Source organism: Otolemur garnettii, unplaced genomic scaffold, assembly GCF_000181295.1.
Source record: "Otolemur garnettii isolate 467f Iridium unplaced genomic scaffold, OtoGar3 scaffold00039, whole genome shotgun sequence".
Lineage (NCBI taxonomy): Eukaryota > Metazoa > Chordata > Mammalia > Primates > Galagidae > Otolemur > Otolemur garnettii.
Window position 1 is genome coordinate 6,382,074 of NW_003852434.1, and position 16,492 is coordinate 6,398,565.

General features: G+C 45.1%; 1 protein-coding gene across 1 annotated transcript in view; it reads left to right on the top strand.

The window, feature by feature from the left end:
• The first annotated feature begins 2,906 nt into the window (after positions 1-2,906).
• The window catches only part of HPSE (heparanase), a 72,020-nt gene continuing 58,434 nt past the window's right edge, over positions 2,907-16,492 (top strand). Inside the window, exon 1 of the mRNA XM_012805305.1 lies at positions 2,907-3,042. Within this exon, the coding sequence (XP_012660759.1) occupies positions 2,907-3,042 (136 nt within the window). The remainder of the gene's footprint in view (positions 3,043-16,492) is intronic.

Consider the following 16,492-nt stretch of genomic DNA (forward strand, 5'->3'; position numbering starts at 1 on the left):
TTGAGACAGTCACACTATGTTGCCCTCGGTAGTGTGCTGTGGCATCACAGATCACAGCAACCTCAAATTCTTGGGCTTAAACAATTCTCTTGCCTCAGCCTCCCAAGTAGCTGGAACTACAGGTGCCTGCCACAACACCTGGTTATTTTTTGTTGCGGTTGTCATTGTTGTTTAGGTGGCCCGGGCCAGGTTCGAACCCGCCAACCTTGGTGTATGGCTGGCACTATAACCACTGTGCTACAGGATCTGAGCCTAGTTTTTGAGTTTTTATAAGCCAAAAATCTATGACATTTTCCCAAAGCACTCTTGCTCCTTATGATGGGCAAAAGTATATTATAATAAAGAGATATGCACAGTTATGATAATGTAGGCTAACTAAGGGTAAATAACTCGCCATTACATGGATAATGCTGTGTGCTAACTGATTTTCCTTTATGGTAAATATAGTGTTACTGTATGATCACACACAAAATTGGGGGGAAGTCCGCAGGCAATAGACTGTATTAATTTGATTCTGCAAACATTTGTAAGCACTTTGAAGGGTTATAATGAAAGTCTATTGACCATCCTAGAAACCAAGAGGAAATCAGCATTATTTGGCTGAAATTTATGAAAAATCAATGAAAATTTTAAATGCATTTTACTGAGTAGTTTTGACATGCTCAGCCTGATGCCAGACACTGGTAGAGAACAAGGGGTGGGTTACATTTGGTCCTTGGTTCTTTTAGGAGTAGCAAAGCAAAAATGCACAGACCATAAGTGGCTGATGGTAACAAAATGAGACACAGGGTATGAAAGACAAATGCTCACGGCGGAAGAGTGAGCAATGTGGGAGGCAGAGTCCAAGAACTGTGGAGGAGAGAACATGAGCTAGACGCTGAAAGGACAGAATTGGGGATGCCAGAGGTGAAGAGAGAAGGGCATTTGGGGGCACAGCGCTGTCCCCACCCGGGTGTTCAGAAGAGGATACAGGCCTCACCATCTGTATCTGAGCACTTACAGCAGGAATGAGAAACAGAAGACAGCGCACTATCTGTGCTGAGCCATCACTGCTTTCTCATCTGGTCTCCCCTGTGCCCCATGAAAGGCGTGCGAAGTGCCTGACAGAGAGAGGTGTGTGCGGGGTGGGGGGTGCAGGGGGAGCACCATCGGGCAGAGCCATCTGGAGATCAAGTTCGTAACCTTGGCCTTGTTAGCTCTGTGATCTGTCTGTATGTATTAACCCCTGCTCCCTGTGACAGAGAGAAAATGCACCTGACCTTTGTCAAAGACAAAGCCAGACACCAGTTAAAGTGCTAGCGGATAGGCTATTCCGTGGTGACCACTGCAGTGGGCAGAGGTTGGGGTGAACTGAGCTCAGCTTGGATTTATGCAGAGGTGACTGGGTGTTTGAAAGGGAGAATGGGGCAGTGGGCAGGGGAAGCAGAGGGGGCCAGGGCAGAGGCTGGGTTTGTGGATTGGTACTTGTTTAGAGGAAAGCAGACTCCTCCTCTATCTCTGTGACAGGAGATAGTGGGGCAAATCAAGGAGCTCCCCTCACTGGGAGGCCAGGAGAGAGAGCAGAGCTGTTTCCCTGAATGTTTGGATTCCAAAGAGACAGCTGCAGTGCTTGAGAAGACAGTCCGGGTGGCAGAAGACCAACACCACCTAGGAGGAGAGGAAGTATCTACAAACACCTGCTATGTACAGGAAGTGCACAGAGGTGGGGTGGGGGTGGGGCCATGCAGGGGCTGTCAGTCTATTACCAGGTTCTGAGGGGAACAAACAGCAATTCTCCCAGCAGCCTTCAGCATTCTCAGGTGGACACTTTAAGGGGAACTGGGGTCATCTTAGAATGTAGCCTTAAGCTGTTAGAAAGTACCTTGGGGGGTGGGGGAAGGAGGAGGAGGGTTGGCGGCAGGAGGGAAATGAAATAAAACAATAATAATAATAATAAAAGAAACTACCTTAGTGTTTGTTTAAGGCTTTTAGTAGCAGGGTGAGTGGAATGGATGAAATCATTTGCGGCTTCCTCAGAAAGAGGGTCAGAGGAGGCTTTCTGAAGTTCAATCAGGAAGAGAGTCTCCAACCCTTCGATACAAAAGTTGCCAAAAAAATGTATACACATTTTAAGAAAGGAAAAACTGTATTAAAATCGTAATTCTCAAGTTACTTTGACTTTTGCAATTACAAGAGATAGGAGATGCAACATACAAGATAACAAACGTCATTGGTAAATATTGAGTATTACGATTTTAATACAGTTTTTTTCCTTTCTTAAAATGTGTATACATTTTGGGGTACCCTCTGTATTTGTTCAAAAGGCTCCACTCAGCTCACTTTAAAAAGACACATTCTGAGTTTGCTATTTGGTTGTTATAAAACCTGGGTCTTAGGGCAGTACCTGTGGCTCAAAGGAGTAGGATGCAGGCCCCATATGTCGGAGGTGGTGGGTTCAAACCCAGCCCCGGCCAAAAACTGCAAAAAACAAAAATAAAAACAAAAAAACCTGGGTCTTAGTCTTTGATTTTGGTTCTTGGGTTTTTTTCTCAATAGGATCACAAGGGAGTAGGAAGATAATTTTGCATAAGTTATTTCAGCTCTTAGTGTAGCTCTTAAATTCACCTTCCAAGACTCCTGCACCAGGCTGAAGACTTTAGAAACCAGAATGACCTTGAAAAGCTTTCTCCACCCATGGCATGGGCCTGAGCAGGTGCCATTCAGACTGGCCTCCAGGGGTTGGGCTTCTATGGGTAGCAGGCAGGCTGCACTTTGGTTACCCCAGCCTGGGCAGACACCCTGAATCAGAATTAACTGTTAATGATGTTGTCAGTGCCACTCTGCTGGGGACACTAAAATGCACAGAAACGAGGCTCTAACAGCTGTCAGTAATTGGGTCACTGCCTTCCCCTCAGTCCTGGCCGCCTATGTTCATGCCAGCACCTACTATCATTAATGACCCTGCTGCCAAAAAGTCTCACCTTTGCCAAGATGTTGGGCTGGAGGAACACGTGCTCTTTCAGGAGACACTGAAAGTCCTCGAGAGAAGCACAGAAGGAAGATGTGAGTTCACATATAGAAAAAAGTACAAATGATCCGCTGCTCAGTAAATAGAATTGCCTGGCAGTGGCTGAGTCTGCCCCCTCACTGTGGGCCGTGCTTACTTCAGGTGGAGGCCTCCTTCCCTACAAGCTTGCAACGTGTCCTAATTTGTTGTCTTTTCTTGCAAAATGAGCAGTTGCTGTCAAAACTTCTTTCTTGTCAATTCAGCAATGAGAAAGAGTCTTTCCCATTTTGTTCCAATAGCATAATTGGCATGTTACTGATTCATAATGGCTATGATTTCATTCATAAATAATGGTTGATTGGGTTCTTGTGTCAGAGAGCGGCCACTAAGTGGGCTAAGACCAGAGAAACACATTCCAGATTTCTGCTTTCTTTAGTGAATGTCAGCGATCTCTGCTGAATGATAAGCTTTGATTCCACCCTTGGTGACAGACACCCTGGCTGACCTCTGCCAGAATTGTAGGGAAATTGCTGCACAGGCAATTCAGGTGGCTTGAAATGATCTCTTCTCCATATCTCTGGGGGGAACACTTATATTATAAATTAAGAAGCTTCAGGGTGATTTTATTTGAGCACCTCAGTTTGGTGTGACTTACAAACCACTCTAAGTTAGTAGTTTCATGTCTGTGATTATTGGAGGTGGTGGAGGCCCCTCAGATACAACTCCCTGCTCTGTAGGCAACACCATCAAGACAGTGTTTGAAGTAGACCCAGGAGTGGACTGCGGGGCTTGCTGCCTGGAGGTGGGCATTGTTTCCTTCTTTCACAATGGAGATTTCACCCAAAAAGACCACCAGGCTGGTGACAGCTGAAAGGAAAGATGTATTAGTGGTATTGATTTGCAAACTGGAAAGAGATAGTCTCCTTTGTGGACCAAAGATGCTTTTTCTTCAAAAAGCGGAGGGCCAGTTGAGTTTTTATGCAGAATCCATATTACACAACAGTCATGCCTATTCAACAGGCTTGGGGGAAAGCTATACACATTTATGAGTGGAACTAAGGGCGTGAACAGCGGGTGAACACATGTAATATGCATCACATGTTCACTTCTGGGCAGGATTTCAGCATTCAAATTTGGCTCTTTGCATCAAAAGGTGACCTGATGGCACAAAGATAGTGCACAGCCTCGATAAGCTGGTGCCGTCTAAACAGCAAGGGGGCTTCCATCTACCTCCAGTTGCAAAGATGCAATGACTGAGATGAGGGTTGCCACGGAAGTAAGGAACTTTTAATGCAACAGACACCTTTTTGGGAGAAGCCACCTGAAGTCTGTCTCTCCAACTAACTGAGATCCTGGGCTTTTAAAGGACGGGCCACATGCCTCGAGCAGGTTGTGGTGTAACTAACAAGGGGCTACAGCCATTGGGGGCAGGTTGTAGGGGAGGACGGATGTTGGGCCTTCAGAATCCCAGTTCCTTTGTCTGGCAGAAAATCCACCATTTCTGGAAAACAAAAGATCAAATAGTTTGTGAAGAGAAAAGACTATTAAAAAATATCCAGGGGTCACTGGAATTCATCCATAGAGCCAGGTACACTGGCTATCACTGGCCCACAGTCTGCAGTTGCTTCTCAGAAAAGAACATTTGTAAAGCTGGTCCAATGACCGATCAGAGATGTAGTGGTCTGTGTTGTTATCCTAATCAGAATTAGGATAATTTGCCTGATAAGGACTTTAGCAAGAGTATGTTTTTCTTGTACCCACAGAAATTTAGAAATTTGCCACACCCACCAAATCCAGAACCCTTGACCCATAGGTGATTTTTGTTTCCTTAACTATCCAGCCTGTCTTAACTGATAAAGGGGCAACAGTGTTGGTCTCTCCGATCACAGAGTTATATAAGGGGCACGTACTATATCACAGGTGACCACAGAAAAAGAAATGGGCTGGTCATTTGCCTGAACCACTTGCTGCTCCTTTTCTCTCTGAACTGCAGGGGCTGGAGTCCGGACACTGTCTACCTCATCCACCTGGGGCTCGGTTAGCTTTAGCCTACAGGGACCCACTTAGAACACCAGAGCTTGTGCTGGGAAAACTGTCAGAATCACAGTGGAGTTAGTAATGTTAAGACAACTCAGACAAATGAGCCCGGGAAGTCCGGGAAGAGAAGGTTCTCATGCTCGTATGCTTGGTAACCAAAAAGACTACAGAAATCACTGCACAAAGGCTGCATAAAGGCCATCACAACCATACACACAAAAAAGTCCCAGCAATTGCCTGTCCCCCTCAGACTAGCCTCATGCTTGTTATTGATCTTTGTAGCCAAGGATAATTATAAATATTTCAAAATGATGATGTAATCCTTTAAAAACATTTGTCTTCCTTTGCCTCCTCGAGTATAGATTACTGTGGCCATGAGAATTTCCACTTCAATGCCTTATATCCAAACAAACTCCTTTTCTTTAGAGAGTCTCTCTCTGTCTGTTATTTAGATTGACAGTATAAACATTATTTTAAGCTTAAGACACTTGAGATTCAATGGTTACAAAAAGAAGCCTTCTGGGAGTTCCCCTTATCTGACAAAATGCAGAAACTTCTCAATAAGGCTGCCATAAAATCTCTTTTTAGGGGGCAGATGTACTCCCAGGTTTGAAGCCAAGAGTAAATCTCCGCTCCCCCAGGAAGAAGACAAAAAGATGACTCACGCCTGCATGGGCAAACCTTATGGGAAACTATATCTCAGGGCTTTTCCCCCTAAAAACCTCTCTGTCTTTCCTAAAGAACCATGTTTGCTCTTCCATTAGAAACCTTTTCTCCTGCTTCCCTTTCTCCTACGACGTTTGCTGTATTAGCTCCAGATTTACCCACATCACGTGGAGTTATTTATCATTGAGCCTCTTGCTACTACCGCCTGAGCATTGTACACACAAATAAACTCCGCCTTTTCTCTTGTTAATCTGTCTTTTGTCAGTTAAGTGCACAGGTCCTGAGCTACTGAACCTAAGAGGATAAAGAAAAAGTTTTTCCTCCTCTGCAGGCCAATGGGAGGCACCCCCTGGAGACAGGGCAGCATCTCTGGCTACTGCTCCTCCAGGGATCCAGCTTCTGTGAGATGGGCCCTCCACAGTCTCAGCCCCTCACACGGGCCCCAGACTCCTAAGGCCACCTTCTCTCTTGCTCTCGCAAGTCCTGCAGGGGACAGCGGCTTTCTGCTAGTGTAATACCTGGCTCATCCCTGTCCTTTGACTTTTCAACTCTCTTACCACATTCATATTTAGTCCCCCACATTACATTCTCTCTACTGAATTATCTGAGATAAGCCCTGTTTTTGAAACTGGACCCTCTCTGATAAAACAGGTAGTCACAGTGTGGTCCTCCTCATCACCATTAGGTCTTTTCTAATGCCAGCCATCTTTAACACTTTACAAGGACAGGAGATTATTAGCATTTTGAGGATGTAGGAGAAAACATCTTTTCCCTCCACCCTCCTGGGTTCAACATCTAGGGCCCAGGGATTAACCTGATAGAAAACAGATTAATAAGGGCTAGGCATGGTGGCTAACACCTGTAATCCCTGCACTCTGGAAGGTTGAGGCATGTAGACTGCCTGAGCTCAGGAGTTTGAGACCAGCCTGAGCAAGAGCAAGACTCCATCTCTAAAATTAGCCGGGCGTTATGGTAGGAGCCTGTAGTCCCAGCTACTTAGGAGGTTGAGGCAAGAGGATCTCTGGAGCCCAAGAGTTTGAGGTTGCTGTGAGCTATGACATCATGGCACTCTATTGAGGGTGACAGAATGAGACTCTGTCTTGAAAAAAAAACCAAACAGATTAATGGGGGGGAAAAACAGTTTCAGTTACATCCATGTGCATGAGAGTTCACCAAGAAATGCCTCAAGGAGATGGCCCTATGATTGATGCTTATAGGGAAAACTCAAGGCTTCACAAGGGGGAAAGGGCTGGGCTTCAGAGCAGGGGAGGCAAGTTATCGCCCATAAGGAGAGGATAAATGGTAAATGGTAGATGAGGGCTGTCACATCATCCAGATCAGAGTCTGTCTGGTGAGAAGAGTTATCTCCCCAGAGTAGCTTTATTCTTGGAAGGGAGACATCTTTACAAATGGAAATTTCCTTTTAAAATGTACACTTGCTTTTCAGAAAACAAAAATTAAATACTTTTAGGCAGTTTGGGGAAGATAAAGAACTTTTCCTTCATCTGCTGGTTCTCAGTTGCCTTAATTCAAAATAATCCTTAAGTCAAAAAGAAATATTTTGAAAAAAACATACTGGTACCCTTGAAGGACAGTGGGAACTGGATAAGCCAGCTGGCTGGCAAAGGAAGAGATAATTGGGCTGCTTGCCGTGGCATGGGGTCATGATGCGAGTGAGGAATAACAGGGGAAAGGAAAGGTGACGTCCGGAAAGCTGAGCGGGGGAAACGGGCCTGCTTCTAGAATTTGAACACTGCTGAAAAGCTTCCTCTAATCTTGCTGCAGAAACCAGAAAGTCATCGATTTGAGACCCGGGTAGACAGAGGGTAGCGCCTGTTTGAAGTTGCTCCATGCAGCCCACACCCTCTGTGGGGTTTCCTGTGTGCTGCAGAAAATGCAGAGGTGGGTCTGATAGGGCGGCGATCTGGAGAGACGTGCGGCTTAGCAGCACAGACAGGATCCTCATAAATAAATGCACCAACAGTGGTAAGAGGAATTCAAGGGAAACGGCAGAAACAGAGCTGAAGGACACGAGAAGAGGGTGTTATAAAGTATAAGCAAGGCCAAGCTGGTCCCACTCATCACAGCATAGCCAGTAAGATGAGAAACAAGGTGTCAGAGGAAGAAAGCAGCTGTTATCTGGAGAGCCAACAGCCTCGGGTGTCAGGCTAGAGTCCTAACAGACCATTTTAAGTTAGCACAAACTTTAGGCACCTTTTTATCTTAAGGAAAGGGGAAATGGAGGGGGTTGTTACCACCAGACCAGGTTCCTTGCCCACTGCCTAGAAGGACACCAATCCATTGTGACAGCCAGGCTTGCAGCAGAGAAAGAATTTAATATCCCAAAGTACCAAGTGAGGAGATGAGAGAAGTCTCCCAAATCCATATCCCTAGGAATCTGGGGGCTAAGATTCTTAAAGGTAGTTTGGTGAGCAAAGGGCTAGGGAATTAGATCTCCTGATTGCCTGGGGATGAGCTCATGGGGTTGAAAAGCAGAAATTATCTTCTTGGCTGAGACTGTCCCTGGGTAGAGGGTTGTAGGACCCACTGGGTCAGTTCCCACACATGGCCAGCAGCCCAGGTGATATCGGTTGGTGCCCCCAAATGCAGAGTCTGGAATATAATTCAAAGATTAGTCTTTGGTTTTACGATAGTGATTGAGGAAGTCACAAAGCTTATACCAGTCAAAGATACATGACTCCTAAGCAGTAAGCAATTACAGGAAGGCAAGCTTTGAAACAATTGCTAGGCGACCTTTAGCTATGTCTATACTTCTGTAGAAATTGGATGTTTACTGCAGTTCTCGCCTTATCACTTTACATTACTTCTATATAGGAAATTTCACCTCATAGCTGAGCAAAACCTTCCAAAAAAGAACTCCTCTTTCATCCTTCTCATAATGGCTAGAAGAATAAATTACAATTGACGAGACTTATAATTAAATACTTAAATTTAGTATTACAATTGACGAGACTTATAATTAAAAACTTAATTATAGACAAACCATGAAGCTACACTGGTTTGGTGCTTAGGGCTCCTGCCCATATCACAAGGACTGAGAAAGATGCCAAGGTGCTGTTACCCCCCAAACGAGACCAGCTTCGAGGCTGGTACACAAACAGGTGTCTTCCACTGAGAGAGCTCTAAGCTCCTCTGTGAAGAGCCCTGTTTGGTCCATGCACCACCTAGTGTTCCTGAAACACACATCAGAGGACTTGCTTGCATAGTTAGGACAGAAGGCTTACCACACGCAGCCCAGCCCCATTCTAAGCTCAACTAACTGGTTTGTGTATTTTGATGATTTGTGTAGGCCAGTGCTTCTCAATGGAGGGCAATTCCCACTCTCTCCCTTGGAACATCTGACAAAGTCTGGAAACACTTTTTGTTTGTTGTTATAGTTAGAGGCTGGGACAGTCCTACTGACATCCCAGCCTCTTGAGACTTTAATATCTTGTTTTGTTGTTGTTGTTGTTATTTGTTTGTTTGAGGCAGAATCTCAATCTGTAGCCCAGGCTACAGTACCATGGTATCAGCCTAGCTCACAGCAACCTCAGATTCCTGGGTTCAAGCAATCCTCCTGCCTCAGCCTCCTGAGTAGCTAGACTACAGGCACCTACCAAAATGTCCAACTAATTTTTCAATTTTTAGAGGAGTTGGACTCTCACTCTTGCTCAGGCTGGCATGAAACTCCTGACCTCAAGTACTTCTCCTGCCTTGGCTTCCCAGAGGGCTGGGATTACAGGATGAGCTATGATGCCCAGCCAATACCCTGACACTTTTTTTTTTTTTGAGACAGAGTCTCAAACTGTCACCCTGGGTAGAGTGCTGTGGTGTCACAACTCACAGCAACCTCTAACTCTTGGGCTTAGGCAATTCTCTTGCCTCCACCTCCCAAGTAGCTGGGGCTACAGGTGCCCACCACAACGCCCAGGTATTTTTTTATTACAGTTTGGCCAGGGCCAGGTTTGAACCTACCACCCTTGGTATATGGAACCAGCACCCTACCCACTGAGCCAGAGATGCTGCCTATACTTTACATATTTTAAGTTAAAATGTTTGAAATATATATATATATTTTTTTTTTTTTTTGAGACAGAGTCTCACTGTATCATCCTCAGTAGAGTTCTATGGCGTCACAGCTCACAGCAACCTCCAACTCCTGAGCTTAGGCGATTCTCTTGCCTCAGCCTCCCAATTAACTGGGATTATAGGCATCCACCACAACACCTGGCTATTTTTTGTTCGGCCCAGGGCTGGGTTTGAACCCGCACCCTTGGTATAAGGCTGGAGCCCTAACTCACTGAGCCACAGGCACCACCCCTGAAAATAAGTTTTTAATTAGCCAAAGTAAATAGAATCATTGTATTTTTCATATATTATAATTCTTTTCATTGTCATAAAGAGAACACAGAATCACTTTATCCCTGCAGGGCACAGAGGAGACCATGCAAGGCACCACAGATCTTGTCCTGTTCTCCTGCCTGTGTTGATCGGTCTTCAGAGTTAATTTCAAGCAATGTGCTCAGCGTTAATTGAAGACTCTAGAGCTGAGTGAACCCATCAGGCACAAAGCTCCTTTATACTCTTGAACCTTGCAAAAGACATCTGAGCCACTCACCTGAATTACCCACTTTCTATTCCTCTATATTAGGAAATAGCTTTATATTACTTGTATAGCTGGAGGGTTTTTTTAGTATTTTAACTGTGCTCTTACATGTATCAGAAAATCTATTTATTTTTTTCCAGTGATCAATAAAAATGTTCTGAAAATCAGCAATTGTCTTCATCGTTATGGGGTGATTTTAGACACTATTATGTTCTTCCATTTCTGGGAACATTACCATTTAGAGGTTTAATGGTAACTAGTACAAAACACAATACAGCATATTTAATGAAAAGCATCAGTGATGTTATTCTATTTATTTGGGTAAATGAAAGAAGTGTCGTATACGATGGTAGAACCTCCATAGTTGACCACCTTCCTACACTGACCACCTGCTGAAGTTGACTTAGTTTTCAGAGACAGGACACGGACCACATGTACATGTCAGTACAGCAGGCCTGGTTCCTTATGTTGACCCCATCCATATCCTGACCAGTCTGTTATAGTCCCTTGAGTGGTCAACTTGCAGAGCACTGTATTTCCTTTTGTGGTTGAGTATGGGCAGGTTGAATGGGTGACTTCGTGGTGTCTTTGAAGAGTGGTGGCTTCTCTGTAGCCACATTCAGCGGCCTATTCTCAGTCCCTACTCTCCCTGACCCCTCTGCAGCGGCCAATTCTGTCAGTCGGTCCCACATTCTTCTTTATTCTCAGGTGTTTGAAAGGCACTGAGTCTCTGCCCGCTACTCCGCACCTCTGATTGCTCCCCTTTCCCCTTCCACTTGGACATATACCAGACAGTCCTCACTCTCCTCTTCTTCGCTATAATTGTAAGATTAAAAAACACGATGCTGGTTATACGTTCCTAATTCCTTCCCCTGATTCCCTTTCCCTAAAGGTTTCCATGAGCATCAGTGAAACTCTCTTATCTATGTGCTCGCAGCCAGGACTCTAGAGTGGGACCATGAACCAGAAAACCTGGCTGTAAACCCTAGATTTATTCACTCCTCTGTGGGCCTATGGGTGTCACTTTGCCTCTCTGAACCTCAATTTCCAAATCTGTAAAATGGGGATCTCAGCCCTACCTTGTTGTGAAGGTCACCTGAGGTTATACATAAGAAAGCATTTTGTAAAGGAATAAGTCCTTTATCAAGATCTTATAACAATTCAGGTATTATTGAGGATATTCTACACTTATTATTTGATTCTAACAAGAATCCTGTAAGGTACGTATTATTGTTACTGTTTTACAAAATGAGAGAAATAGAGGCTTAGAAATGGTTACGTATCCTGTTCAAGGCCACAGGGCTAGTGCCAGGGCTGAAATTAAAACCTTCCATGTTTATTTATTTATTTATTTATTTATTTTTGAGACAGAGTCTCACTATGTCACCCTCGGTTGAGTGCTATGGTGTCACAGTTCACAACAACCTCAAACTCTTGAGTTTAAGCGATTCTCTTACCTCAGCCTCCCAGGTAGCTGGGACTACAGGTGCCCACCACAAAGCCCAGCTATTTTTTTGCTGTAGTTGTCATTGTTTAGCAGACCTGGGCCAGGTTTGAACTCGCCAGCCTTGGTGTGTATGTGGCCAGCACCCTAACCCACTGAGTAATGGGTGCTGCCTACCTTCCATGATTAGTTCCAAAGCTCACCCCCCAGCCTCAGTCAGGTGGTGAATGTTGGGGGGCCTAACACAGCCACACATGAACCTTCTTCCCTCTTCCTACTGTCCTCCTAAGACAAAGACACAAAGACTCTGGCTAGCCTCCCCACCTCAAGTTTGCACAAGACCCTAACTTTCTGGGCAAGCTGTGGAATTTGCCCACCTCCTGAGGCCCCAGGTAAAAGAGATCTCTAACTGCCTCCCAGTGGACACACCACCTTTACGGTGCCCAGGCAGGTCACCCTCCCCTTACAATAAACCTGGCCTGATCCTCTCTGCTGTAGCCTTCTCTCTGGATGCCACCGCTTACACCTTTCAACAGAAACTGACAATTGTAACAGGAGGTAGCACAGACTTAAGAGTATCAGCCTGAAGTTGAGGCCCAGACCTGGAAAATCAGCTAGAACAAAGGCAGCCCCTGAAAACAAAAGAGGAGGAAGGGAGTAAGCCTTTCTCAGACCTGGTCTTTGGGAGGGGTACTGTGACACCAGACACTGCTGCCATCTCAAGAGAGCATCACGCAGTTGCCAACAACTACTCTGTGTCACTTGTTCCAGATTCAAAGCCCCACGGGAGCATCACATTGGCAGAGTTTGGAACGCATGACCCAGCCCTGGCTGCAAAGACACAGGAGAGCAGTATCCTCTGAAGTCTTCCTCCACAGTAACATTACCAGCCACTGGTCACCTGAACGGCTGGGTCATGCAGGGTGCTGCTGGTCAGGCCCTGACATGGCCGGATGAGCCTCCATGCCCTGCCGACACCTGGAGGATGTTTATTCACTTCCCAGGCTACTGGCACAGGTTAGCTGGTGAACTCCGAGGTTCTGGTAAAGGACCCAGGGCACTCTGCACCCAGTGACCCTGTAACTGGCTGTAAATTTAGTTTAACTAGAAATGCTTTGAAGATAACACCCATCTTCAAAACAAGAGCTACTTTTGTGAGAGCCAAACTAGCTCCATTTTGTTGTTTACAGCATAAGCCCCATTCCTAGCTGTTTACCGCATAGCCCTTCCGCCCCAACCTCTGCCAGTGAAACCTGCAGGGCCACTCCCTGCTGCCTTCCCCCACCCCAGGTTGCACAGCCACTGCGCTGTAAACTGAGTCACCTTAGGCAAATAGTTATTATAATAAACAATAAGTTTCTATTACCTTGAAATACAGGTAACCAGGTTGCACCAACTCTAGCCCCCGGTTGAGGGACCCTCCACCCCTCCCCTGTACCAATCCAAATTCACCTTTACTAGTGAAATCATCAGCCACCAATGCAAATCCTCCTTTACTTCCCCCTTTCCTAATGAAATCACCAACCACCAATGAAAAGTGTACTCGTATCCGACCCTACCCCTCTTGCTTTCTGTACCCCATAAAAACTTCCTCCACCCCGGGTTCCGGGCTCGTCCTAGGCTTGCATGCCAGGAGAGTCCAGGCTTCCCGGGGCCTGAAATAAACTTATCTCGTGCTTTTTACATCGGAGTGTGTCTCGGACTGTCTGTGGGGGTCTTTTGGGAGAATTTCAGGCATGACACTTTGATTCTGAATCCATAAAGGGGCTGGATCTGTTTAATGTGCACTGTGCTAATTAATAACACTGCTGATGTCTGCTGCTGCCCTGAGGATACAAAAACCACAAGGAGAAACAAGGGGCTGTTTCTGTCTCCAGGAGATAGCCTTGCTGCTCTCCGGAATCACTGGATTTTCTGTAAATAAAAGTGAAACTGTTGATCTTTCATCCGCTTCCTGCTTCTTCACTGACTGGCTTGGGTGACAGGTGGGCGGACTCCTTGGTCCGGCAACAGTCAGGTGGGGGGAGGGCGCTGTAATGGGCCAGCAGGGACGGCTCTCCCAGGGTTGCACAGCCGCCGTCCTCACGGCTCACACACCCAACACGCACACACACACATGCACATACCCACTTTCCTTTCCCTTCTGAGATGGTGATGTGTTTTCTCTCTCGTCCAAAGCCCATCTTTCTGTTTTTGAAGCAGAGAGCTTCCCATCGTCTTCAATCTGTGTACAAAGGGGTTAAGTCTCTAGAGTAGCTATTAAGACACTCACAACAGGGAGCAGTGAGATAGCGTTACCAATTTGCAATCTCCAACCTCAGTGGCCCCAGCCCTGCCCAGAAATCACAATACTTCTTTGGTCAGCCCCCTCTCCAGCTCACCAGAACCAGCTACTTCAAACCTCCACACCCATCAGATCCAGAAGGGTATAATATTCTGTCGCCCTCCAGGAGGGAGAGAAAAACCTGTCTTACCTGTCTCAGAAGCAAAAGGTCAGTGATTTCACAGCAGCAACCCTAGAAAGGGAGTCTGGACCCTGGAAAAGTGGAGAAGACCAGAGTAAAGAGGAAAGTAGCCTCACAGAAGACCATCCTAAGTTGCTTCCAGACAGAGGGAGGATCTAGCTAAAAATGGAAAGAAATGTTTTGCAGTTATTTCTGGTAATGGTCTGGACTATATACAGGTCTCAGATGCAAACTCAGAGAGTTACATACAAATATAATTTTGTATTTATTTATTTATTTATTTATTTTATTACGTATTTTATTTTAGAGACAGAGTCTCAAGGTCTCCCAGGCAAGAGGACAGTGGCAGGATCATATAGCTTGCTGTAATCTGAAACTCCTGGCCTCAAGTGATCCTCCCAACTCAGCCTGGTAAAGTGCTAGGATTGCAGATAAAAAGATTCTAGTCCATGCCCCCACTAGAACCCAGGTGTTATATAAGACAAATCATCACAGGTCAAGTGAAGAAAGAAAGGTAGTGTCAGAATAATTGGTTAAAAATTTAGAGAAATAAAAACTTGTTAGGTTCTTACCTGAATAATACCAAAATAAGCTCAAGATATTTTAAAAGTATATAAACAGGGCCAGGTGCAGTGGTTCACACCTGTAATCCCAGCATTTTGGGAGGCCAAGGCAGAGAGGACCACTTGGTGTCAGGAGTTTTTAACCAACCGGAGCAAGATCGAGACCCCAGTCTCTACTAAAAATAGAAAAAAATAGCCAGATGTGATGGCATGTGCCCATAGTCCTAGCTACTGAGGGGGCTGAGGCAGGAAGCTTGCTTGAGCCCAGGAGCTAGAGATTGCAGTGAGCTATGATCATACCACTGCACTCTATACAGAGTGAAAGATCTACAACCCTATCTCAAAAAAAAAAAAGTGTATACATAAATAGTACAAAAATATAAGAAATTACAATTTTAAAAAACAAGTAACTATAAACTGAGGGGGAAATGGGCATATATAACTACATAAAAAATTTAACTCCTGTATGTAAAATTATAAGTTGATTAGAAAGAATTTTTGCCATTAGGGGAGGGAAAACTTTATCCTTTTATGGGTTTTGGCTTGGCCTGACAATTAAATTGTCCTAAGACACATCAACAGGAGAAAAATGTGCAGATTTATTTAATGCAAGTCTTACATCTTACATGGCACAGAAGCTCTCACAAGGAAATGATACACAGACCAGTGAGACCAGAGCACGTCTATAGTCAATCAGATAAAGGGCAGTAAGTCTGAATACTCGCCAGGGCACAGGGGCTCGAGCTCAGGGGGGTTAACTGAGTGGAGTAGAGATTAGGGAGATACGGGCTAGTTTCATAAGGTTCATCTGTACAGATTCCCCTCTGCCTCAACTTCCTGTCCTTGATGATAAGAACAATACTTTCCTTCTGGTACAGGAAGAACATCTATCCACATGGGAATGTCGTCTTCTGCTCTTAGGAAACAGAAGGAAGGTTGGAGCCACCTTCTTGCACCTGCTGTTCTGTTGAGTGCCTCTAACTCAGCTGTTCTCAACCTGTGGGTCGCAACCCCTTTGGACTGTATTAGAGGTTTGCGGCATTAGGAAGGTTGAGAACCACTGCTCTGACTCAAAATAGTCAATATGCCACAGTGGTATGTTTTGGGTGGCACATACTAAACTCCTTCAGTAGCAAATACGATTGTCAAAGGGTTAGTGTATTTTTTATCAAAATTGCTCATGTCCGTTGATAGGAAAAATGCTAAGAGTGTAATAGTTCAGTTGGCTAAGGACACTGTTATAGGCTGACTCGTGTCCTCCCTCAGATTCACATGTTGAAGTCCTAACCCTCAGAATGTGACTATATTTGGAGATAAGGTCTCTAAAGAGGTAACTGAGGTTAAATAATGTTATTAAAATGGCCCTAATCCCTAAGAAGAGATTAGGACCCAGACACACACACAGGGAAGACCCCGTGAAGACACAGGGAGAAGGTGGCCAAGGGGGAGGGCTCAGAGGAAACCACCACTGCTGGCACCTTGACCTTGGATTTCCAGCCTCCAGGTTGTGAAAAATTCCAGTTGGATAAGCCACCCAGTTTGCGGTACTTTGCTATGACCACCCTAGCACACGAACACAGACATAAATAATTTGCAGAAGAGAATACAGTTAATAAAGAAAAGTACATATTCAAAACTGGAAGAGAAATCTTCACATTTGAACTTGGTCCTAAAAAATTAAGAACTGATGACATCTGATCAGCATGTAATTTTTTTTTTTTTTTT